The sequence below is a fragment of the Teleopsis dalmanni genome, chromosome 2 (assembly GCF_002237135.1).
Source record: "Teleopsis dalmanni isolate 2A chromosome 2, ASM223713v2, whole genome shotgun sequence".
Taxonomy (NCBI): Eukaryota; Metazoa; Arthropoda; class Insecta; order Diptera; family Diopsidae; genus Teleopsis; species Teleopsis dalmanni.
In genome coordinates, this window is record NC_051847.1 from 213,105,308 (window position 1) to 213,132,364 (window position 27,057).

General features: G+C 30.0%; 3 protein-coding genes across 7 annotated transcripts; 1 reads left to right on the forward strand and 2 right to left on the reverse strand.

Moving 5' to 3' along the window:
- Positions 1-3,192: 3,192 nt before the first annotated feature.
- On the reverse strand, positions 3,193-6,361 carry LOC119676701 (amino acid transporter AVT1C-like). The gene is made up of 6 exons (XM_038087957.1): positions 6,009-6,361; positions 5,696-5,941; positions 5,515-5,624; positions 5,315-5,455; positions 3,731-3,937; positions 3,193-3,671 (listed from the first exon to the last, which is right to left on the reverse strand). The coding sequence occupies exons 1-6, from the start codon at positions 6,359-6,361 to the stop codon at positions 3,193-3,195; spliced, it is 1,536 nt and encodes a 511-aa protein (XP_037943885.1).
- Positions 6,362-9,092: 2,731 nt separating this feature from the next.
- LOC119681057 (nicotinamide/nicotinic acid mononucleotide adenylyltransferase 3) lies at positions 9,093-13,386 on the reverse strand. Of its 4 annotated transcripts, none has more exons than XM_038094123.1 (7): positions 13,203-13,386; positions 13,011-13,137; positions 12,557-12,945; positions 12,399-12,500; positions 12,189-12,340; positions 10,618-10,969; positions 9,093-9,337 (listed from the first exon to the last, which is right to left on the reverse strand). In XM_038094123.1, the coding sequence occupies exons 1-7, from the start codon at positions 13,326-13,328 to the stop codon at positions 9,293-9,295; spliced, it is 1,293 nt and encodes a 430-aa protein (XP_037950051.1). In that variant the 5' UTR covers positions 13,329-13,386; the 3' UTR covers positions 9,093-9,292. The 4 variants fall into 4 exon arrangements, 3 of the variants coding, with proteins under 3 accessions (XP_037950051.1, XP_037950052.1, XP_037950053.1); XM_038094124.1 differs by having other exon boundaries at positions 10,618-10,777; positions 13,203-13,357; XR_005252502.1 differs by lacking the exon at positions 9,093-9,337 and adding an exon at positions 11,273-11,376 and having other exon boundaries at positions 10,681-10,766; positions 13,203-13,385.
- A 2,091-nt stretch (positions 13,387-15,477) lies between these two features.
- Positions 15,478-26,724, forward strand: LOC119675393 (protein phosphatase Slingshot). 2 transcript variants are annotated; one of them, XM_038086591.1, is made up of 9 exons: positions 15,478-15,609; positions 20,265-20,308; positions 20,379-20,568; positions 20,630-21,078; positions 21,178-21,243; positions 21,313-21,507; positions 21,676-21,945; positions 22,005-24,803; positions 26,615-26,724. In XM_038086591.1, exons 1-9 carry the CDS (start codon positions 15,553-15,555, stop codon positions 26,700-26,702), a joined length of 4,158 nt encoding a protein of 1,385 aa, XP_037942519.1. In that variant the 5' UTR covers positions 15,478-15,552; the 3' UTR covers positions 26,703-26,724. The 2 variants fall into 2 exon arrangements, with proteins under 2 accessions (XP_037942519.1, XP_037942520.1); XM_038086592.1 differs by lacking the exon at positions 26,615-26,724 and having other exon boundaries at positions 22,005-24,519; positions 24,585-24,684.
- Positions 26,725-27,057: the final 333 nt, after the last annotated feature.

A 27,057-nucleotide genomic window follows, 5' to 3' on the forward strand; every position in this document is an offset into this window, starting at 1 on the left:
ACAAAAATAGATATTCATCAATAGTCAAATTAAGCAACAAATTAATCAAACATGTGTTTTTTATTTGTTAAATATTTGCATCTTTTTTTTTATTTTTGTTTTTGTTTTTGTTTTTGTAGCCGTTTAATCGAACATTTTTAAGGTTTGCTCGCATCTGCAATTTGTGCAGAGTTTTTTGATTGATGAAGCTTATATGGCTTATATGTGCAGTTTAGTTGCTATTTTGTCGAAATTGTTAAAATTGTTGATTTTGACTGCTATTTTAATCCTCTTTGTGTAGTTAACACTGCAAACTTAATTTTGATAAATTATTAAAATTTGTTTTCGAACTTGTGTGGTCTATAAATCATATTTTGAATATGCGTTGCAATAATGCTACGAAAATATATTGTGATTAGATATTTTCCACATTAAACGTAGTTCATGAACCTCATAAATTTTTAAGGTGCCTGCACTATTTCAAGGTAACTATTTTAGTGTTTATAGCTTGGTAAAAAACTATTCTAATCAAAATTTCACTTTACGTTTTTTAATGAAGAGTATAAAAAGTATTAAACTAAAATTAAGCCCCATTAAACAAAGGTTCTTAAACGTTCGACTTCATTTACGATAACACAATATGTCAATATGCCTTAGTGGATCCTTAAAATCAGTGGTATAGTTATAGTAATTATAAACTTTTTAATCGCAACTATTATTTTGTTAAATAGCTTAACAGCTGAAGAACAATATATATACAACTCTTAATTTAGGTCGTGTGCGAGTTAGGCTAAGTTGGGTTCTAAATGAGGGAAATTCTAAGTTGTGCCGATAATATAGTGATGTGTCGATACGTGTTGATAAATGGCTAAATGTGTGCAGTGCAAAAAATCCTAAAAAATCTCCCATTTGGTTTAGCATCAACTTAGATTAAATTGAAGCAGTGAGTTTACATAAACACAAATATATCGTATATATATAAAATGTAGCCAATAAAAACTGTGTATAAGTTACAGTAGAGGTAAAGTACAGTAATTCAACATATTTTCCGGAAATTAAGTATCTTTCTATGATTTTTATTGTTCAATCAATTATAATAGCTAACAGCTAAGAGAATAAGAACTTTAATGTAATTGGTCATAACAGCCAGAGAGCACTTCTTATATTTTCAATTAACTAGGATATTGCAAATATCACAAAAAAAAAGAATCTCAAAGACTACTGCTCAAGTATTCTCTTCAAATTAATTTTTGGCAATGTGCTTGAACAGGGTACTAAACTTCTAATAGAGCGATGCACTGCGACCACAACAGATCTTTACACAACAGTTAACATTGACATAATAAGAATAAAAAGTCTAATGTAATTTTTCCTAACAAACTGACTGCAGTTATAAATTCGATTGACTGTATTATTGTACTGGACCCAGATGAAGACATTGCAGAGAGCGCTTAATATTTTATTATGCTATTCAGTTTCTTTCCTGTTAGCTTTCCTTGATTTTTTTTGTCAAGGGACTGTACAGAGTAATAAGCTTCTATTACAGCGATACACTGCGATCACAGTAGATCTTTTGTGTCAGCAAACAATCCTAACCCAGCACAAGACACTCCTAAGCCAACAAAAATGTTTTCCGTTAAAGATTTTTTAATATTATTTGGTAATGAAAGCTCCTTTAAAACCGAATAATCATAAACAGTATGACTAGACATTATATTTCCTTTAAAGTACATAAGCCGCATTCTGCCTATCTTCTTTGAGAAAGTAATGCAAACTGTTGTTAATCTTCTGTTGGCAGCTTCGAATCTTTTCTGCTAATGAGTTATACTTCACATTGGTGTACTTAAAGAATATAATTGACTTTTTTATTTAAATAATTTGATATGAACATCAAATTTTTCATCTTTGCAATCTTTGCTTAAATAATTCTGTATAAATTCCTGTTGCTTTACCGTAGTTATAAGGACAAAATAGGTTTGCGATTACCTATTATTGCTTGCCAGTTGGTGCAGTATTTCATAGCAGTCCGTCAGGAACTCTAAAGGGAATATGCAAAATAAACAATGCTGTGTTTAATGTTTGACTAACTGTGCCTCTACAAATATTGGCGCCTTTTTAACATTTGATTAGGTTGACTTAAACATAAACCTCAATAGCATGAATATTAGCTTTGAAGACAGTATGTTATAGAACCAGCGCGAGCGAAATTCAAGACGCACGATTCTAAACCAAATTTTACTTAAGTTTTGTAAACATCAGTGCACCACTGGATCATTTTTAGCTCTAAACTAGGGCCATAACTTTTCAAATTCATATCATCGACAATAAGATCTTTAAATCACCTATCAAAACGAAATTTCATGTTTAAGCGAGATATTTTAACGCAAATCGTTATGTAGAATAAAATTAATTAATTTATATTTATGTCTTATTCTTCCTTTAATAGCACTTCGATTTCATAAGGTTTCTATTAAATGTTTACAACACATTAACTTCAAGTTCAGTCAAATCCATTTTCATTCAATCACATTTCTTCTACATACAAAGTATTTATCATAGTAATATTATTAATATTCGTCGAGATACTCATTAAGTAAGTATGTAAGTTCATGTTTTAAACTCCTTTTCAGTGTATATTTTTAAAGTCATGCTGGGTAAGAATTTTAGTCTATAAAATAAATTCTTTTCGATTTAAAAGTACTTGTGAGACAAATTTTACTACCTTAAGCGTAGTAGCTTTAAATGTACTATTTTTTTAATTTTATAAAATAGGAATTTTATATCATTAAGCTGCATTAAAAAACTTTCAAGTAATTTAAACTTAAAGTAGCAATTAACGGGGATATAAAGAGCGCCACAATATTTCCTTTGCATGGAATAAAAAGTATCTCAAACCGACCGCACACAGCAAGAGATTTTTATCTACTAAGCAAATGCCGAGGAAGGCGTTAAACAGTCATAAAAATTATACGTCAACCTGCGTTAAAAATTGAACATTTTCAGAAGTAGTTAGAAATATTCAAGCACTATACGACGCACATTAAAGCGAAAATAAATAATAATAATAAAAGACAACGAATATGCCTCAATTCATTAGAAATCCTATAAAACGCTTGGTTCCTGCAATTAATTCGATTAAACTCCAATGTTGGCTTTAATTCTTTTTATATGCTTTAAATATAAAAAAAAATTTAATTTAAATACTTATTTTTTTTAAAACCATTGCGTTAGATTACCAAAGCACGGTGAGTTATTTCGAAATAGATTGCTGATCTTAAAAATATTTAAATATGTTGAGAAGAATGTGGCTACAAGTCCAAAAACAAGCACTGCCAGCGACATTGATATATTGCATTGTAATCGTCGATAAGATTGTACTAGGCGTTGCCAATAAACCCGTAGTGCACTCTCTGTCTCTGTGGAAGATATAGGTTCCAATTCCATACGCATCGGATCATAATTCAAATCCAATTTCATGCTACCGTAAGCTGCTTCAGTGGCAATCCGTTGGTGTGTGCGTACCATTCGACTTATGCGTCGATAAAGCAATGGTGGCAATATGAATACTAATGGACCAGATATTGTACCACCTACTACACCCATAAGCACATCAAAATCAGGAATAAATTCTGCAATTAGAAGCTCCAGTGCTAAAATAAAGGAACGTATGCCAATACGTTTAAGCGATAAAGCTAAATTAAAATATATTTATTTAAATGACGTATGTACAGATCAAACTTTTTTTACTCACCATCAGGCACCCTGAAATAGTTTTCAATTTGCAGAAAAAGAGCAGAGCTTCCCACAATCGTTGAAAAACACAACTGTAGTGCCATTAATATCAGTAAACACACAAGAGGCACACTTTTCGGTAAAGTTTCCAATATGTTCTCCGCTATCATTGTACCAAATTTATATGCTGCTATAATAGAACCAAATATGGCAATGGAGCAAGTCACTGAAAATGTAAAATATATTTTGGGTTTTAACTTAGGTATATATATCATATTACTAACTAAAAGTTTGTAAAGCTAAATTTGTACAATTTTCATAATTAAGAAAAAGAACTCCCGAAGGACTATTTATACTCTTTGACTATACTCTTTGACTCAGACTAGTTTTAAATCTCTCAATATAATTGAATTAATATTTACAGATAAAATTTGCTTTCTTTATAACTTTGATATGCGAACAGAGTCGATAGAGTTGATATTAACATATAAAGTTTACAAATATCTACTCCTATTTCAAATAACCAGTCTCATTTTGATAAATTGAAGGAAAAAAGTGCTTTTCATCAGGAGAATACATAGTCCTACAAGACTATCCTACTACTCTTCGAATTGCTTCCGTCTTTGGTATCCAGCTACGACTACCATTTCGCTGTGCTTAAAAAAGGTCCACATAAAAATCTATTAAATCAATAAAATGGTCATTAAAGAAATCGTTATGTTAATTGGAGACTATTCTTTTAAAAACTATTTTTTAATCTAAGACTAAGAAACTTGAAACTAAAGAAACTCAACTTACGCCTTTGTCTTTATTTCTGGTTCAGTTATTTTATATTCAATTTATTTATAAATTATTTTTGATAAATGTTTCTCACTGCGAGGGAAATGCTGCAAAAAGATTGGACAGTTACCGTCGTAAATGATGTGAATAGAAACGGATATCCTCACTTCATTCAAGTTTAGTAACCAGAATTATGAAAATTCAGATCAATCTAAAAAGCTGCTATAGGTGTTGGCTATCGAAATAGTCATATTTAAATATGAGTATTAAATCTGATGCATATATATTTAAAGTGTTCTCTGGCAGTGATTTTAGTGACAAGTACTTTTATCTGGAAAACTGAGAAGTTTTTCTATTCGAACCAATTCTGCTTTGTTTCTGTCCGGCACATGCACGGCGTCGCCTTAAATTTTTGGGGGCTTTCTTTTTTGAGGATCTTGACGAACTTCGAGACCTCCCTCTGTGTAGCATTATAAGCTTTATTAAAGGTTCAAGATGGATTTAGACCATGGGTTCTAATAATACGGTATCACAATGGGCCTATAGGCCTAAGTGGATCCCCCTGGGTTCGCCGGTATAACCTAACCTAACCTTTTCTATTCGAATGTTTACTTTAAATTGAGAAATTTTTTTTAATATATTAACAAATTATGTAAAATTTATATGTATAAATCTCTAATAAAATACGTGATACATATTATAATTTATATATGTATATAGAACATTTTTTTGACGTACACACAAGCAAATAATCCATTAACAGGTTTTTTTAATTTCGTCCTTGGAATTCTTAAGAAAAATGTGTAAAGAAATTTGCACTTACCTATGATCCCACCGAAGGCTGCCCAGCGAACTTGAGATTTTTGTTGCATATCGATTTGCAGTGTCAACAGCATTGGATGAATATCAAATTGAAATGCCAAAACGCTGTAACCATTCAAAACAGTCAGAAAAGGTGGCAAATCTGTAAAAAACCAATACAAATTATTCCAGCACGATCATTGTATGTAAATTATGTTAAACCTAAACTGATGCCTTCAAAAGGTTTACCAAGCGGTGCTGCATTGAAGAGACAAAACCACAACAAGATAACAATAATTATAACGACACAAACGGAAAGTATAGCCAAGCTTCTGTAATATAAAACCGAAAGAAACATTGTACTGGAATAGTTTCATTTTACTTTACACATATGAGTACATACCGCATATGCTTAGGACTTCCCAACCACATAAGTGGACAAATGAATAGACCGACAATTATGACCCAATAGCAGAAAGAAAACGTATAGCGATCATCACTGATGCGTTGTACAACAAGTTCTAAGTTTTCTGAAGCAACTACTAAATTTGGTATGCCCATAGCAAAAATGCTTAAGTCCAACAGGATGGTAACAAAAAGGCTCAGATATGGACCGTAAGCTAAGTCGGCAATTGCAGCATATGGATATCTTTTTTATAGAAAATATGCAATTAATTTTTATATTAATTAAGATTCCATGAGTGTTTTATATTAACCTGCTTTTCTGTACAATAGATGCATCTAATCTTTCAGCCATAGTCCAGCATTTACTTAATAAAAACGATGTATAGATTTGTAGCATTATTACAGACAACACCAAAGGTATGCCAAAAAATCCCAATTGCGCGAGTAGACTTGGTAGTGTTATCAACGGAAATACTCCAAATAAATCAATAACATATAAAATGGCGATGAAAAGTGTTAGATTCTCTGGTTCTTCATCAATTACTCGTAATTGAGGCAAAGCACCAAATCGACTACGTGTTAAAAATGGTAGTTGATCATTGTGTCGCTGTCGCTGGAACGCCTTGGAAGGACGTACTGCAACTTTACGACGCTTTGAAAACATTTAATTAATAACTATAAAACACTAAACAATTTTAAGTAAATTCATGCCAACTTAAAACTTTGAGATTAAAAGTGGAACTGAAGCCATTTCGCAACTTCATTCATTTCACATTCAACACATAACCAACTAAATGGTAACAGTGAGTTGTAGCCTTTTCTGCATTTCTTTTCTTCTGTTATAATATGCAACAAAATGCAACAGCTATTCTCTTTTCTAATGTAAAAGTGGTTTCAATTCTATATAAGAAGCAAAAATACTCTCTACAAGTACCAATATTAAATCAATCCAGTCATTTAGTTACCCTACACCGTTGACACTAAGCAAAGTCTAACTTTCTTTAATCACAAAAAACGTATTTCAATACAATTAATGTATCGGAATATAACCAATAATATTACGTATAATTTGCATATCTTCATGATTATTGAAATATATACATAGCATATGCTTGAGGATAATTCCTTACTCTGCCAATTTTTATATAGAAAATATATTAGAAATTCCTTCCCTTGTGTCTCTATCTCTATCGTTTCTTTAAACTCAGTTTTCACCAAAAGGAAAAAATATTATAGTATACTATAAGATCTGTTGTACTTTAACTGGAAAGAGTCTCCTAAGCTAACCTGTACTAATTAAGGCTATTGACAAACCTTCCAATAAATGAAATGCTCGAAAATCTCCAACCTTATTTGATTCAATGAACTAATATTTTACGGATCTTAAGATTATAAAACAGTTATCAAACAATAGCACGGGTTAATGATAGCATTTATTATATTATCCCTCTGACCCGTAGGTTTTTAGATACGTACACACTGGCATATAGACAGTGGTCTATTGTACTGCAGTCTATAGTACTGATATTTAAAAAACGAGAGTCGATGACTAAGCAATGCTACCAATATTTAAAAGAAACGATTTCACGCAGTATTATTTGAACAAATTATGGCATGCATAAAAACTATACTCTAGACAACTATGAAGACTTGTTTAAGTTGATACAGAGAGCGAATATTACTCGATCCCAGAAAAATCATTGTTCCAGGCGTAACTGGAACACCTTTCTTAATATATTTCTTAATATACAAGAGTTGAGTAAGTAGGCCGTGTGCGAGTTCGAGTAGATTGATTATAAATTGAGGGAAATAGTAAATAATGTCGATATGGTAGCGAATGTTGGTATTTACCAGAATTTCGAATAGGGTAAATAAAAATTTTATAAGATCTTTAATGATTAAATAAATAAATTTGTAAACTTTTAACTAAAAACAATAAATAAGTGTAATAAGTAAATATACACATGATATACATATCATGTATATATTATATATAATATAAATATATATATAAATATATACGCCCATGGCCATAAAAGCATATCAATTAAACGTCCTGAACGTCAATAAGGTACAATTAAATTTACGTTTTTGTGGAATATAAATAGCTTTATTAGGAGTTGCATACCACAATTTGTACGGTATTCCAACAGTTCTTGTTCGACTGCACTAGTTTTAGTACTCATTTCCTTTATTTGCAAATATCTCTTTTTAACATATTTTTCTACATTACAATTGCGGTTATCATAAAGCATAAACAACAAGTTTCAAGTAGAAATTCAATATTGTTTAAATAACAAAGCACAGAAATAGTCACTCCGTGTTTCTCCACATCGTGAGCACCCCACATTTCTGCAGCTCACGTACTAAAGCAAAGGGCGAGAAGCCCTTGAGTCACAATTCGCAATGTCAATGTACCATAAAAATTACAATTAAACAATTTCATCTCTAAAAAGCATAAAATATTTTATTGTGGAGAAAAACGTAAAGAAACAATAATTTTTTAATTTAAATAAAAAATTCTTAACTAACAAAAGGCAGACAGAGGAAGAGGAAGACATTTATAATGAGTTACAAAGGGGGATGAGTTCATTGCCTTAGTCGGCGCTGTTAACTCAACTACTTGATTTCGTTTTAGACAAGTCAAGTCAAAAGCAAAGTAGAAAATGAAGATAGCTTAAAAGTAGAATTTAGATACCCACTCGTAGTTAAAAAATTCAAAAGAGAAGTAATCGACCGACCTTCACATTAACAATTTAACTTTCTTTCACATGCGAGTATAACAAACTGAAAGAAGTTAAAGTCATTTTATAATTTACAAAAAAAAAAAAAAAATTATAGCCAAATTATTTTTTTAGCAATTCATCATTCATTCTTAGAAATTCCGTTTCATCAAAACCATAGTTATTTTTCGTTGCTTTTGACAGAAAAAGGAGCAGAAAATCAATTTGAAATCTTTTCTTATTTTGGCATTGCTATAACACAGTAGCGATTTGAGATACAAAAACTCACTTGAGATAAAAAAATTGCCAGATAAAAGATATTGTTAAAAAGCAATTAAATAACAATAACAGCAGCTGCTGAATAAGAAACCTAATTTTTAAATCAAGCAACAGAAAATAAACGAAATGTTGTAAATACTAAAGTGTAACAAATTTCGCAAAACTTAAAAACTTAAGAACTTAAGAAAATAATACAAAATTGCACAAAATATCAAAGAGTTTAAATATAAAGACACATGTATGGGCACGCAAACATTTATTATAAGTTTTATTTTTTTTCTTCTATAGCATAAACAATTGCAATTTATATGAGAAATAGCTTTTTTTTGAAATAAGAACAAAGTATATACAAATAACTTTTATACTTATTTTTTCTTATATAGGAATGCTTTTGTTAACAATATATTAAATAGATAACATAAAAAATATAATTTTATAAATTAATATTGAGAAATTCTTTTCCATAAATTCTTTCTTTATCACGATCAGAGAGCCTTACGTTATTAACTACATTAAGTTGTACTTATAGAAGTTTTAAGATGTCTTTCATTTGCACATCGAACTACCATCGTGAAGCCGCTTTACACCGCTATTTAGACATCTTGTGGTGCAGTGATCTTCATTTTTTTAGACTTTAACTGAAATAAACAGAAAAATAAATCAATTAGTAAACAATATAAAATTCGTTGATAATTAGGCATAATAAATTCTTCAGGATATTGTCTTTTCAATCCAATTTCCTGTTTGTAACATTTCAGCCCTGAATTAACATTATATGCTTATCATTCTTGGACTAAAAAACTTTTTAAACATAATTACTCAAAAAACTAAAAAAAAAAACATTTTTAAATCCAACGTCCATATAGTGTGGATGTAGTATACCATCTAAAAAGCGATTGTTTGTTGTTATTACTGTCCATGGAGATCTAACATATACAGCAGAAATCATGAATGGAATTACAAGACGAATACATGGGTTAGGAGGAGTGTAAAGATATCGGGGAAGAAGAGTTGTTGGGTTAGGAAAGGGAAGGAAAAGGGGGGTTAGGATATCTAAATTGAAATTCGCCAGAACCAGAACTCTTGAACCATAGAAATCATACAATCATAGAGCGGAAATAATTGTGCTTATGGGCAGGATAACAGATGAGCAGCTTTATAAGAAGTATAACAACAGTTGACTCACACCTTGAAAATTCACGTGTTAATGCATTTCAAGTATTTGTTTAACATATGATCGTATCTTGTAAGGAATTTAAATAAAAAGTTATTATTTGACGAGTATGGCAGCTTTCTTCTCGATTCTCAAGGCTATACGTCAACAAAACTTAATTTCTCAAATATCGAGTTTTAAAGTTGGAAATTATTAAGTGAAAACCACCAAGTAAATATTTACTAGTTGGTTTGGCTATTCTTTTGTGTGATTAATGTAAATAATAATTAATATTAGAATGTGCTAAATAGCAAGTATAATCTTTGGTAGTGTTCTTTCTTAATGTAAAAAATGTACAACTCGATATCCAGTGTAGTGAAAAAAAAGTTATTAAAAATAGCTGATTTTACTAAAATTGTTTTCTAATTGACGTACCTATGATAATAAAATCACACAGATGAAAGCAATAAATAGCTAACTATTTACAGTTAATCCTGAATATTATTTACTAAAAATACAACATATTTTGTATATGTTACCCTAGCAATATTACAAAAATAAAAATATAATTAACATACATTGTAATAAACATATAAAGACAAAAAAAATTTATAAAATATTTTTACAACTTATAAATATAGTTAAGTATTGTATTTTTAGTACCATTGACTGTTTATTAAATACTATGAAAAAGTATTGACATATATATTATATTCAACTACAATTGTTGTTATTAATTGAAAATTGATACATTTTCTAACTTACATGTTCGCCTTCTGCTACGACATCCGTCACACCACGTTCTGTTGTAATAACTTGTACAGCTTGCCCTGGTCCATTGCGGTTAAGAAGCAATTTCTTGCCAGTCTTGTCACTTTCTCCACAGCAAAATACTTGTGTTGCTTTGCGATTATCTAAATTAATGCTAGTCAATATATTTTTAATGGAATAATCTGTCTCATCCATATGCTCTTCTTCATCCATAACAACAACGTTATTACCTTCTTCATCAGACGAAGGCGTATTGTCATTGGATGTTACATTTAAATTAACTTGATTAATATATTCAATAGTATAGATACTTTGTGCGGGGCGAATTAAGTCAGTTATATACTTACTATACTCCACATTGTTAGCAATATGGAAAATAGTTACATAATTAATTTTTAATTATGGACATTTATTTCAAAACAAAATGTTTTAAATTAAACAAATCAAATTTTTTAAATTCAGATACGTACACTGAAGTCAAGACTTAACTATATAAAAGGATACTACTTGCTTTGTTTATATAATCAGTAATAGAAGGTATGTTGCCTAATATGTATTTCTAAATTCATGCATTTCTTTAATAAATAATTTTTTTATTTAACATATAACGATAAAGAACAGTTGTCATTTATCAGAAAAATAAACTCACACTCCATAAAAAATTTCCATTGAAGTCGTAAATTTTGTTGGCTTTGTTGAAATATCTCTACAGAGTGCAACTTTTTAGATTTATTACGAGTGCAATACCGTCATCTGAAACTCAATATAAAGTTAGTAGAAATTATAGCGCTGGTTTAATACAAATAATTTTGATTATGAATTTCATGCAAAGTTAACTTAATTTCAATTTTAAAATACCTAATCTTTGTGATTGAATTATCATTATTTAATTATAATATCTAAAACATAAACAATAAAAATGAATAATTTTGCTTATTTTGTTTATAAAGCAATTTTCTTCTCTATTAGTTTTTTTATGATATAAACCATTATAAACATGGTTTTCTACAAATACCCATAAAGCAAAATGGTAAAAAATAAAATTTCTTCATAAGCCGTTCTTTTACAATGACGTTAAGATTAAAATGGAAATATATTTAAATATATATATGTTGCGCCTTTTCCGAGTTAGTGCATCTGGGCACTTTTACTCTTTGACAGCAGGGGGGTTTCTGCAGAGTCCCACCCATCTCACTGACTAATTTGTGTATTCCTCATAAGCTTCGTGATTTTTCAATGACTAATCTAAGATCTGTGTACCGCCCCGTGCGGTTAGTGATTACTCTGAGATTAGTTAATGCTAAGTAGGACAGCCTATCGGTTTTCGTATATAGCTTCAGATTTATTTTTATATGTACTTAATTATCACATACAAAAAATTAACCTGAGGTGTTTCTTCCTCTAAGAGACGTTTTATTTTTATTAAAACTTCAGAAAAATACCTATTAAAAGATTTCTTCAAAGAAATATATTATTCAGTGCACGTATCATTAGTTTCTAGATATATATGTTATAATGATATACAGATAGCAATTATTTAAATTGTTTTATTTTCATTTACTTACGATTTGCAATTATATAGTCCATTTTTTCTTATGTATTCTTCCACCAGTTCATCAAGTATATACTTCACAGACTGCCCACGCCAGAGTAAACGTCTTATCATAGTAGAGCTAACCTCGTTCGGAACCCAATTGGTAATGAGAGTTATGTTTTTCTAGAAACATTATATTAAAGTAAGTAATATAAATTATAAATTTACTAAATGAAAATACCTGATATTGAGTTAACACATCACTTTCAAATATAAACTTGTCTGGATTAGAACCACTTCTAGTTATAACAACGAGACCATGATTAGCTACAATATCTTCAATCTATAAACTTAAAATATTAACAATTTTGAATTTGGGATTTAATAGTTTTTTATTACATCTTCATTAGCCCATAAACCGGGTGTAGCAAATGACTCTAATAAGTCGGCACCACAAAGTAATCTAAGTTGCACCCGATCACATCGATCCAGCAAACCATTTGGCAGCCAACCAGGCAATTTATTATTGTCATTTCCTCCATTGATGTAATTATTAATATAATTTTGATGATATTGTAAGACTTCTATTGTGCGCGACCACTTTGATTGATGCATTTCCCAATCGGACACACGTATCCAGTTTGATGATCTTAATGCCAATTTAACCATTGCAATTCGGTGAACTGCTGTTGCTAAACCTTTTTTCCCATAACTATCGTGAGTTGGTGAAATGACTCCACCTAGCACTTGATGTGTACCTTGCATTTCAAAATAATCTCGAGCAATTTCTGCAATAAGAATTTAAATTTCTCAATTAAATTTATTTTCTTATTATTCTTTTATTTATACATACCAAACATACGCATATGCATTGGAGTTGGTGGACTAAAGGAACCGCATGCAATTAACACTAGCCTAGGCAACTGGCAGGTTTTCCTTATTGTTTCATCAAGTATTGTCGTCATATTCGTTGATTTTTGCTTTGAAAGTAATTATAATTATATATTAATTTCAATTAAATAGAAATATTTTTTTTCCGTCGTACTTGCTGTGACGAAATTCTTCCGAGTGCAAAATATCTTTTATTACTTTTCATAACAACATCAGCTGCGACAAATAAGTGATGCCAGGTCAGCATAAAATTTTTATTTACATAAATTGATAGATTCATTTTTAAATTTTTTAATCGTCTATAATTTTTTTATTCTAAGTAAATTTTCCATACAAAACACATTCGGATATGGTAAATATATCTTAGAAGCTAAAATATTTAAAAAACAAACATATATGATGTATTAAATATACATATTGTTTTTTGAAGTTTTTTCTCTTAATAGTTTTTTTCTTAATAAGGAGTAAAAAAATAAATTATTAAAACGAAGTCTATATCGGAAACCCTATTAATTTCCATCAAACAGTTCGTACATACTAACATTAAGTTTTTAAAATTAATTTATTACAATTTTTCAAAGAAGAATAGCATACTCCCACAGCACAAGTAATTGTAATTTTGATTATTATTTTAGTATTGCCTCACTTTACTAAAAATTTCGTCACACACTATATTATATATCTACATTTACACTAAATTCTGTGAATTTGTCAGGAATTGACAATTAATCAAGATTTTTATCAAGCAAAAAATTGTTTACTGTTCTGGACAAATCTTAACAAATTTCAGAGCTCATGTACCTAGTGCTTTTCACCGCACTATGGTGTAAAGAGTTTTGTATACCAAAAATAAAAGTAGTGTATGTGAACTATTCCATTGTATTATATTCATATCACATGCATCGGTAGTTATATTTTTTTAATTCGTTATTTGGTATTTAGAAATTTATCATGTATACAGATAACTCAAAAGTATTGTATATTTTTACACTACTTTAATAAATAATTGTAAAATCACTAATCATGTTATTTGAAATTTTATTATAATTATTATTATAACTATTTTTATATTATTATATATTTATATACAGTACTTTAATAAATAACTATAAATTCAATAATTATTCTATTTTGAATTTTGTTATGCATTCAAATAACAATAAAATATGCTTGTAAAGGAAATATATTTTATTTGTCAGAACATATGTCAACTTAACAATTTATCAACAAAAGAGCTTTTTATTTATAGCATAGAATACCAAAACCTTGACAAATATGCAATGTCGTAAATAATTGTTAATACTTGACGAATTTGTCAAATTCACAAAATAGAGCGATTAATCTTAATATTGAATTTCATATTAGTTTTTGTATAAATGTGCTAAAGGTTTTTTATTTTGCTTTATTTTTTTGCTGCACTATTATATTATGTGTGTTTGGTTTGAAAAATAAATTATAATTTTAGCTAAATTTTGTATGTAAGTGTAATGAATGAACCAAAAAAGCAATATCATAATCAAAATTACGATTACTATAATCTATAATTGCTATAATTAATATAATCTTACATTGCACTAAATACGCAGAAACATTCGCATGTCATATAATGCCACTCATATTCCAACTACAATTAATTATTCCACTTGAATTGACTGCAAGCATATATAATTGCAATTACAATAATTGCTTATTATTTCTGCATAAGATTTAAGTCTTTGATTATTATAGCATTTTATGATATCAAATATATTTGATAAAGAAATCTAAAAAAATCATTTGAAATTCATAATTAAACGAAATATATTTATATAAAAGAGTTAATTTAATTATATAATTTATACCAGTACAGCAATTCTACTAATAATAATAGTTTATTAATGATCCACACTTACTTTTACTTAACGATTATTATTTGTGTGTACAAACATACCAATATTCCTTAAACTTATTAATATAGACTGTTTAAAGTGATTCTGCTTAATTACTTTGACGTGTTGATTTCATTATTCCTTTTTAAATAATTATATTATAATTATGTCAACAATAATTACTTAACACTTCGAATTCTTATTTAACAAAAATACATCAACAAACGAATAAGAAATAAAAGAAACTGTTGAAAAGATTAATGAATTATTAAAATTTGACACAATAAACACAGAAGATTATATTTATAATAATTCCAATATATACTAAGGCAAAAACAAAAAATTTCAAATTTTATACATTTTAAAAATAATCTGTATGGGCGAAATATATTTAATTTTTTCAATGTGTGATTCCACTGTATTCCAATCATATGTTTTGTACAACAACTAGTGCCACTGAACATATACCACATAAATGTCAAATACTGTCATTGAAAAAATCAAATATGGCGTCGTCATATTAGTATGTTGTAAAAAAATTAAAATATCTTATATAGGCAATTAAACACATAATAAATAGTAATTGTGACGGAAAAAAATGAATTTGTGAAATATTTTTTAAGTATTTGAAAGAAAATGGCATTAGTGACGGTCCAGCGATCGCCCATAGCTGGGTCGCCGCGGTCCAATTCGGTGAGTGTGTCTTCGATGAACAAAAGAAAAAAATTTGCAATATATTTAAAATAAATCAGAAAATGGTATTAACCGATATTAATAAAACAGTTAAAAAGCAAAATTTTTCGTGCAACCATATGCAAAATGTATAAGAAGTGGTTTTTCTTCATATAAAAAAATATACAAAGGAAAATTCTTTCTTTTAAATGATTTTCCTTCTCTCTTTTACTTTCGTTTTTGTGTGTGTGTATTTTTGTTTTTGGTTCTCTTTGTAACAACAGCAATGTGCAAAAAAGGAAAAGTGCGTAAAATTGTTGGTTATTGTGGGTTGGGGAGGTGTTTTCGTAGTGACGACTCATTGTTGCTGTAGTGAAACGGACTAAAACTTCCGCTTTGCTTTTGTTTGTTTTTTTTAATGTTTTTCGTTATTTATATCAAAAAAAAAAGGAGTCGTAAATGACGGTAACTCATAGCTACTGTTGCGTTTTTTCCGTGATTGGGTTGTGTCATTCTAGCCTTTTTTGTGCATGAAACATTTATAAATTTTGTTTTTAAACAAATGTGTATTTATGTGTATATACAGAAACTGTTTATTTGTTCATAATTATTTATATTTAAATTTTTTACAATCCAAAAAAAACTGATCATTTCAAAAATGTAATATTTTTGCTAAAATTAAGATAAATGCGCACATGTAATATTTTTATTATTGCTACTCAGATATGTGGGCGTTTTGTCATCACTGCAGAGGATGACTGAGGGGAGCAGAGCACATTAGTGTACTAATTGTAATAATTTCGTTGGCCTTTTAAAGCAATTCAATGTTCTGCTTACAATTCTATTAAATTTAAATTTTTTATATCTTTGCAATGGCATTTTCACAAATTTTCTTGGCCTTCGTTATCATGTTTACAAATTGTTCATTTGTAAACATTAAATAAAAATTGTGATGTGTATGTATTAATATAAAAAAAAACCCATTATGATACCGTTTTAGATTTATTATGGTCCATTTTTTTAAATGAATAATTTGCGTATTCGGAAAAAGTCACACTTTGTTGGACAACCAAAGTACGTTAGAAAATGTATAACCTAAGGTGTTGGGTCACATGTTGTTCTTGATATAGCGAACAAGGGTCTGTAGACGCTTTTGGGATTGCTGAATGACATTTCGTCATCAAATTCAACGAGTGACTCAGCCGTAATAGTTTCGACTAGTTTCTAATATAATTTATGTAGTGACACTCTAGTAATATTACCACTGAAATATGCGTCTATTACTACATATACTTATTTATATCTTCTTCTATGTTAGTGGGAGTTAATACAAGCTAATAAACTAAATCTTACCAGTAGTGATAAATGCAAATAGATTCCAAAAACCAATTTCCATTCGCCATTTCCAAAAGAAACAATGCAAGCAGACTCCTGCGGGTCCCAATTACAACATTGCAAGAAGGAGGTTATTAAAGAAACTCTCTCTGGAATTTTTCTGTTTCAGCCCGAAAGATTTTAAAAATGAGTAAATTTTTTGAAATTACTAGTTCTAACAAAATTTGTTGTTTCTGATATTGTATTATATATCTTGTCTTCATTTATTGCCTTTAGATGTTCACCTTTCTTATTGTTATCTAACTATCAGGTCTATATGGAATCAGGTCTGGTTTAGCCGATTTTGCGAGAAATGAGCGCACTTGGTCGCCATAGTTGATGAGTGTCTCACGGACGTGCATCCAACTGCTCTTGGTACCTTTCCATCTATTTATAATCCATTTTTTATACCAAATGATTATCTTTTCTTTCACTCTTCCTTTACCTAACTATATCCTAATCAAATGTATTCGTATTTTCTTCTATGTTATTTGCTATATATATCTCCCCGGGGTAAAACAATAACTAACAATCTACCTATTAACTGTATGTTATCTTTTTCAAATTTTCTGTGCACACATCTACGACAAGATTATATTTTTTTTGAATTTGTTTTGAAAATGACAGATATGATTTTCGTGAAAAAGGATTTTTAAATCGTGGCTTTGCTATTTTGTCAGTTTTTTCATTTCCTCGTATATTTCGGAGATAGAGCGAGAGGTAACTATATTCATTTGATACGAGGTGTGGATTCGCCAAGTGTTTGTCTAATATGTAGGAAATAGTATGAATGGTTAGAAGGATTTACTATAGTTTTTTTTTATAGAACTTCTTTTTAGATAGCTATAAGTTCTACCGAGAATATGGAGAACAGAAGTTATAGATATTGTTTTCGATAGTGAAAATTCTGGTACAACTAGCTAACTTGTGCATAGAATGGATATATATTCCTCAACTTTACTACAATTATGTCAATCATGTCTCTAACTGGTATCGCTAAGGAGATTTGGGAGTATGTTTCTTCAATCTGCCTATCTGTTTATCCATTACTGTTTTGCAATGCTCATAACGTTTGCTTCCTTAAGTTTTCACAAAGTGTGGTTTTCCAGTATGATAAAAAGTTTCCATTATCCCCAATCACAGGCAGGTCAACTAGTTTCCCAAATTGTTCATAAGTCTACATCTACCTATTCAATTTCCAATCCCATTTATCATATTTTATGTTTGAAAATTATGGCTTAATAAACATTAAGTTGACATTGCACTCAGATATAAATATATATATTTAATTTCTATCAATAGAGTTTTTTTTTTTGTTTTGTACGTGTTTTAAGTATATTTCAATTGATAAGAGGTTTAAAAATTGTACTGATTATCTTGATATTGAGGTTTACGACAAATTTTATTTATTATTTAATTTGTGATTCATAACAGAAATTACGTTACTTCAATAGAAAAAAACACCTTCCGCTTCTAAAACAAATAATTTTATTGTATAGCTGCCTCATTATTTTTGGTTTGACTATATCAAAAAACTTTTTTTAATTGGGTTTTATGATTGGCAATGTTAGAAAATATTTATTGTTAAAAAATTAACAATTATTGTAAAAAAATGTATCCTAAAAACTATATTTCAACATTTATATTGCTTAAGGAAACAGCTTTGAGAAATGTAATTGAGTTCTCTGGATTTTTCAAGGTATGCTATAGTGAATTTGTATCATTTATACAAAACTAATCGATTAATCAGTAAAAAAAATTTTAAATAGCACCTTTTTGTACGACCTTTTGTAGCACCTTTTAATGTTTGACATCAAGTCATAAGATATTTTTATAATTGCAATTTTGTTGTTATTGTTGTAAACCACGGAGAGATCTGTCAGCAATTAACATGAAAGAAATTTCAAATACATATACAGGGATTAGAATATGGTTTAGCAAAGGAAGTGTAAGAGGGGAGATGGTTATTTAGAAGCATGAAGGAATTGAGAAAGTGATGGGATTTTAATTAAAGTCAATCTAGATCAAGACACAAGTTGGCATGTGCATGGGGATTAGGAAATTGGAAATTACGCATTTATTCATGACAAGTAACTGTTTAGTATATCGGTACATCCTGCTTTCACTTGGTCTTAGACAGTTCTTGAAGGCGTCGTTTTTGCAAGCAGATATTAAGCGGAGGCCAATTGAGGCAATGCATTCGTCATCTTTAAGAAGATACTGCTTCTATCCCTGGAGCGACCGGGTCTACATCCCGAAGCCACTTATTTATTTCGACGACCAAGTGCCGTTCACCAATCTCAAAAGGAACTATACCAGAAGTAATAGTGTCATATTAACATTAAAGTATTGATTTTCATTTTCTAAAAAAAAAAATTCAGTGGATTTGTAACCTTTGGTCTAGTTATATTGTGATAGATACTTTTAGAAAAAATTTTTAAAACTGAAGTTATGATCAAGCGGAATTCTGATATGCCAGTATCCCATAAAAACTTGGCATAATTAATTAAATAGTGGAAGCCATATGAAAGATATTACTTTGCTCTTTATTTATAATTGTTTAATTAATAAACCTTGCTAGTATTATCAAGATTTTACGAGCCCAAATTAAGTTAGAACATATTTATTTACTAAACAGTTGCTTGTACAAATATTGTTAATGTGTACCCGCAGTGCAAACTACAGACAGTAGCTATACATCATCATCATTCGGGAGAGCTTTAGCTGCATCAACCAGTTTTCTCCATTCTGCTTTGCATGTTGTTTTAGACCTCCAATTTCGGATACCCATTTTTCTAATGTCGTCGATTACGTTGTTAAGCCGTTTTATACGTGATCTACCTCTGCTTCGGTCGTTATACCTCTGTTTTCATTAATTATGTCATTAATGGAATAGACTTATTAACACATGATTCCATTTGATCGAAATTGGCTCAAAATCTATAATTTAGTTCATTACTTAACACGTCGTCTTTTTAACCTCGATGAATAGATCATCTGTTATTGTTGTTGTTGCTTTTCTGTTTAAATTTGTAAAGAAGACATTTGTATAATGCATACCATAAGCAACAGCACATAATGAATAAAAATTAATCGGAACTGTTTGTATTTTATTCATTATTCTTATCAAGTTGTAATTTTATACTGCACAATTTCACTACATCTGTACTATAATGTTATAATGAAATCTGTACTTCAAATGCTACGTTAATATCTCTGTAGTAAACAGATGTTGTCTATATTTTATTTACGATTATTCGAAATATATAATTTTAATAGTAATTTTATATGATATATTACAGGATGGTGAAGCGGATGACGAAGACGGTAACAGAAATGAAAAAAGGTGAATTAAATATTATTAATAATATTTTATACATTATTCCTTATTTAATATAAAATTTTTTCATTAACAGTGAATGCTTTTTTGCTGGCAAAGGGACTGCACTTGTTTTAGCACTGAAAGATATTCCACAACATTCAGAACGTAGGTTAAGTACAGATTCAACACGATCCACGAATAGTACGCAAAGTAACAACTCTGACATACAACAACATTTGCAATCCATGTTTAATTTATTGAAACATGAAGAAACATTAAAAATGGTATTTATTTATAAATTTCATAAAAAATGTACAAAATTTAGAAAACGTTTTTATTTTATAGGCAGTTAAATTGGAATCACATAGACCGAATCGCACAAGATATCTCGTTATAGCATCTCGTTGTTGTTTTCGTTCCACTACCACCGATCGTAAACATAAAGTAACTCGCAACAATTCAACAAAATCAGCAGCAACATTAACAAGTAACGCCAATACACGCCAAAATAATGATCTTAATTGCAATAAAACTCAACAACAATTGCAACAGTCACAAACTGATGCTAGTGATAATCTAGAAGCGTATGATAAACGTCTATCTGGATTATCAACCTATTTAACAAATCGTCAAAGTGTAAAATGTGATGACAAATATACTGCCGGTGGTGATAACAAATGTGCTGATGGTATCGAAGAATCATGTTTACTGGGCATTGATTGCAATGAACGTACAACACTCGGTTTAGTTGTACCAATACTCGCTGACACAACTATACACTTAGATGGTGATGGGTATGTATTTATGTAAAAATATTCATTTTAAATTTTAAATTATCCACATTAATAAGATTTTTTAGAAAAATATTTATTTATAATTTGTTTATATCTTAGCGGTTTCAGTGTTTCTGTTTATGGAAAAACTCATATCTTTAAACCAGTATCTGTACAAGCAATGTGGTAAGTTAAATACTATTAGTTGTAATTATTTAATTAATTTTTATATATGATTATTTCATATGAAAACAGGTCAGCATTGCAGACCTTACATAAAGTATCTCATAAGGCTCGTGAGAATAATTTTTATCCTGGTGGTCCTTCGCACGATTGGTTATCGTATTATGAGCAACGTGTTGAGTCCGATCAGTCTTGCCTAAATGAGTGGAACGCTATGGATTCATTAGAAAGTCGTCGTCCTCCGTCGCCAGATGCCATAAGAAATAAGTAAGTATAAGTGATATTTATGAAAAACGTATATCGCTGAATTCAATAGATAATACGCGTTAAAAAGAACTGGTATAGTTTTGTAACTATACTACTTCAGGAGCACCGAATTTATCTCATTCATACGTTCAATCCTTTTTGTTGGTTATAAATTTGTTTTTCTTGCAGACCAACGGCAAAGGAGGAAACTGAGAGTGTGATTAAAATGAAATTAAAAGAAATAATGATGTCGGTAGATTTGGATGAAGTTACATCAAAATACATACGTGGGCGTTTAGAAGAACATCTTGACATGGATCTTGGAGAGTATAAATCGTTTATTGATACAGAAATGCTCTTAATACTCGGTCAAATGGATGCACCAACAGAAATATTTGATCACGTATATTTGGGTTCTGAATGGAATGCTAGCAATCTGGAGGAGTTACAAAAAAATGGGTATATCATGCAATATATGATTTCAATATGAGTGTATATGTGTTTATCTATGTTTTTAGTGTACGACATATTTTGAATGTAACACGCGAAATTGATAACTTTTTTCCTGGCATATTTGATTATTTTAATGTCCGCGTTTATGATGATGAAAAAACAAATTTATTAAAACATTGGGATAATACCTACCGTTATATATCACGTGCCAAATCGGAAGGTTCCAAAGTGTTGGTTCATTGTAAGATGGGTGTGAGTCGTTCTGCTTCTGTGGTTATTGCTTACGCCATGAAAGCGTATAATTGGGAGTTTGAACATGCTTTACAACATGTTAAAGAACGTCGTAGTTGTATAAAACCAAACAAGAATTTTTTAAATCAATTAGAGACGTACCGTGGTATGTTGGACGCCATGAAAAACAAAGAAAAATTGCAACGCAGCAAAAGTGAAACAAATCTAAAAAGCACAAAAGATGCACGTTTACTCCCTGGTAGTGAACCTACACCGTTAATACAAGCTCTTAATCAATCGAAGTCAAAGTCAGCTGGGCATGGTGTTAGTGTTGAGGTTGGTGATTGTGAAACTACCGAGGCCAACGAAGTAAATTTGAATTGCGAAAGGATAGCTTATGTTAAAACCCGCCTGCTTTTACGTCGTTCAAATAGCATATCGCCAAAAAGTAGCATACAAAGTCATAATGTTATAGTTATGAAACAGCAAAGTCAGTCGCTAGAAAACTTAACCCCAGAACGTAGCATTGCGGATGAGCCGAAAAATGTGCGTTTTCCGGGAAGCAATGGTGAAAACTATAGCGTTACACAAAATCAAGTATTACATATACAAAAGAAATCGGTAACTATACCTACTAGTGGAGATACAGCACTACCACCAAATTCAGTTCGTACCATTGTTCATGATTTAGAAGCAGTTAAGGATAGACGTAAAACTGTAGACGATCGCAAAGTATTAAATTTGCAATTTGGACGCTCCGTTTCGCATGACGCCGCAACGCGAACGGAAGAGAATTTAAGTAATAACACAGCGCAAGAATCTGCACACACAAATATTACAAAAAGTCCTGTGTGGACATCATCCGCTAAGCTTATAACACAAACGTCGAATTTAAAATTACAGCAATGCGATAAAGAAACGGAAAACATTCATCCTGCATTACGTAAAAACAGTCATGTCAGGAGAAACTCTTCGAGTAGTAATAATGATCCTAGCGCTGATATGTTTTCCTCTCAATTGGATAATGTGTTTGCAAATGAAGAAGAGAAGCGACATAGACGGAAAACCCAATCCTGGGCTGCTACAAGTGGTTCAAGCGGTGGCATAATCCTGGAAAGTAATACATTAATTAATAGTGGTATAGGTATTAAAGCTAAAGGCTCCAACAGCAGTATTGATTCAGCCTCCTCGAGTACTACCTCTACAATATATGAAGGCGTTGTTCGCACACGACCACGTCAACGTGAATTACCATCGCGACATGCATCTTGGGGTTCGGGTGATAATCGCTGTGGCGTGCCCATCCGCAACAGTTCCTGGGGTCCGTATGATACTAATCGCAATACCTTCCAATATGGTGGCACAGCGAATTCTGCCATATTCGAGGGACAAATACATGAACTGAACATGAGTAATAAGACTGTCAACTACAAGGCTACGAATGAACGCCAACAAAACCAACACAGCCACATAGGCACCGTAAAACGGACAAAACAAAAACTAGAGGAATGCACCGTGCAAAAAAAACTTTGCCAAGAAAATGGAGAAAGTGAAAGTGATAGAGTAAGTGAAGAAGCCTTGTCAAGTCCTGTAAATACTACCTCAGTTATAAGTTCGCAAAAGAAAGGCTCGAATTTATATCGCAGCGCCTCAGCAGCTGGTGGTACAGCAAGAACACGTTTTCCACACCGATGTAATAGCGAAGAAATAGTGCCGACTGTAACAGCAGTAGTATTGACGCAAGCTACAACACGCCGTAGCGATGGTAACAAGCCAATACAAAGTGAATTGTTTTCTGCTTCAGCCCCCGAGTCATATACAATGTCAGATATTGAAAATAAAAATCTGTTACCGCAGGAAAATGTTGAAGACTCTTCTGAAGTGTTACTACGCACAAATAATTTACAACAAATTGGTGCAACAGCAGAGGATCAACGTATATCAGGCAATGTGCAAATACTCAAAAAAAGTTTTGAAGCTAAAGCGGGCGGTACTGCAACAACTGCAGCAACTCAAGCAAATCTTACGGCCAGCTCAAAAAAAGGCCATCAATCACTGCCCTCATCACCAGTAGCTCAACACGTAGACCATAGCGGTAATATAAGAACAACAGTAACAATTTCCGTTGCAACAACAACTACGACAACAGCCATAAGTAATGTAGAAGAGACAACAACAGCGGTTCCTACAAAAAATACATCATCCAATTCCTCAAATTCGTCATCATCATCTAGTGTAAGTGACACAAATGAACGCAATGTAAAAGGCTTGGTACATAAATATCAAACGACTACTCCTAGCACAGCAGCTTCCAGCGCATCAAATACACCAGCAATAACAACAGTAGTAGTAAATACATTTAGTAGCACAAAACCACGTCCACGATCCTATTATGAAAATCCTCATTCCCACAGATCGATAATGGGTAAACCACACGATTACAGCGACAGTAGACCACCGCCAGCACCTGCCAAATCAACAGGTTCAACAGCCACTAGCCATATCATGACAGAAAGCATTTTAGCACAACAACATCAACAACAGCAGCGACGACTGCAACATGGCAAAACACATCCACTCGCTAGGCTAAGTTTACCAAAGCAAAGCTTTAATGCAGCCGCTTATAATACGATGTAAACTGTCGTGTTAACGTATATTGTTACCGTAATTGTTATATGCGCGTCCATTATTGCCTACATTAAACATATTTTCGAATATATTCTGTTAGTCAAACAGTAAAATAAGTCAAACAGCCATAGAAACGCACCTAATACATAAATAAATGTAAAATATGTTCGATGCATGTTCGATGTGTCCATTTAAAATAATCATACACATATATCTTTATATACTTATAATAATATATATGCATGCTAGTATATATATATATATATATCTATATATATGTATATATTTTATAAACATGTAAATGTGTATTTGTTATATACATATATAAATGTGTTCTATATATATATATATCTAGTATGTTTATATATATATGTAGTATATATACTATAGGCACTTTTTCACTTACACATCTGAATACACATATATTTATACATACATTACATACGTACATATATTTATCCATATACTCATATTAGCGCACATAAACACTTAGTTCGATCATGCCAATATCCTTGTTACTCGTTAGGTTAATCAGTTTTATATATGTATTTTCGGTGATTTATTTCTTAGTTTGTGCATTAGAATTTTGTTGTTGTTATTTGTCAGTAACCTGTATTCTATTTTCGTACTTGATTTATATAATTTTATAAATATTATTTTAAACAATTACGTTTGGAAAATTAGAATCAAACTGATATGTATATAGATATATATGAGTGAAATTTTCAAATAAATTAGTTTTGAACAGTTAATTGGTTGCTAAAAAGTAAATAATTTGGTTAAATTGGTTAAAAATATAAATTGGCATATTTTAAATATTATTCAATAGCGTGTTTTTTTTTCAAATACAAATATACATATTCGTAAAAAACACTTTATATTTTATATAAATATTTATTTATATAAGTATGCTGTTTTAAGTTATAGCCTTAAAACAAACTTCGTATGCTGTTATATACACAATGTATATAATGCATTACTTTATTGCCTTTTTCATGTTTATAGAAATAATCGTATGCTTAGATATTTATATACTAGGACACTTCTAGAAGTTTTAAAAGTAAACTTTTTAAAGAAAAAGTATGTAAAATATATAAGAAATATTTTCTTTAGTACTCACTTTTAAACTTTTAGTACATGCCTCGTTATTACCGCATTTTTCTCCAAATTCATTGCATTTTACAATTCTTGCTTTTTTACGGTTGAACACAGTTGTTAAAAAATATTAAAATTAAACATTTTAGAGATTAAAAAATTAAAATTTAACTGCCATCGCTGCATAGCTAATGACTACCCCGCACCTGCTTCATTATTTTTCTATAATTAAATACAGTGTCATTTTGTTATTTATAAACAATTTACATTTTATTAAATTCAATATAATCCATACTTATATATTTGTTGTTAATTGTTTTTTTTTTATTTTAAAAACTATTTGACTGTACTTTGTTTTATAACATTAATTAAAATTCTGTAATAGTTTGTTTATTATGTAAAAAATATTACGTAATTATTAGTTTTTATGTTTTTGAATATATATACATTGTATATCTTTATTATTATTATTTAATATGCATATTTTGTTGTACATAATTGTTCTCAGTGATTACTTGTTTTCGACTAAAAATCATTTTCATTTTATAAATGAATGTTTTGACTATTTAAAAATTACTATATATATGAAAAAAATAATGTTTTCTTGTTTAATGATTCATTTAACATTTAGATATTTCATGCACACACATTTTGTAACTAACAAAATTAATTTTGTATATTTTTTTAACTATAATTTTTATAAATATATAAAATTTTGCAGCCTTTTCCGCATGATACGCAAGGTTACATATTCATTCAACAACAACAACAACACTTCCTCCACAAATAACAACAATAACACAAAATAATATATATTTTTAAGATAGATAAAAATTAATGCGCATATGCAATACAAATTAAATATATTAAATTACAAATAACAACTTAAATTAACAAAAATATGAGCCGAGTTAATTTTGCTATTGCTATTTTGCCACTACTTAATAAACTTCACCAACAACAACTACAAATATGGAACTACTGTTTTTTATATATAAAAAAAGAACAACTAAAAATGATATATAAAAGTAAAGTGCATGCGCTTTAATTTTAATTTAATAAATAATTAAATATATATATATATAAAAGTAATGTTTTTTAGTTTATTAAAAATTATTTATTTTTAATATAATTTTTTTTATTCATAGTTTTATTTTTATATAA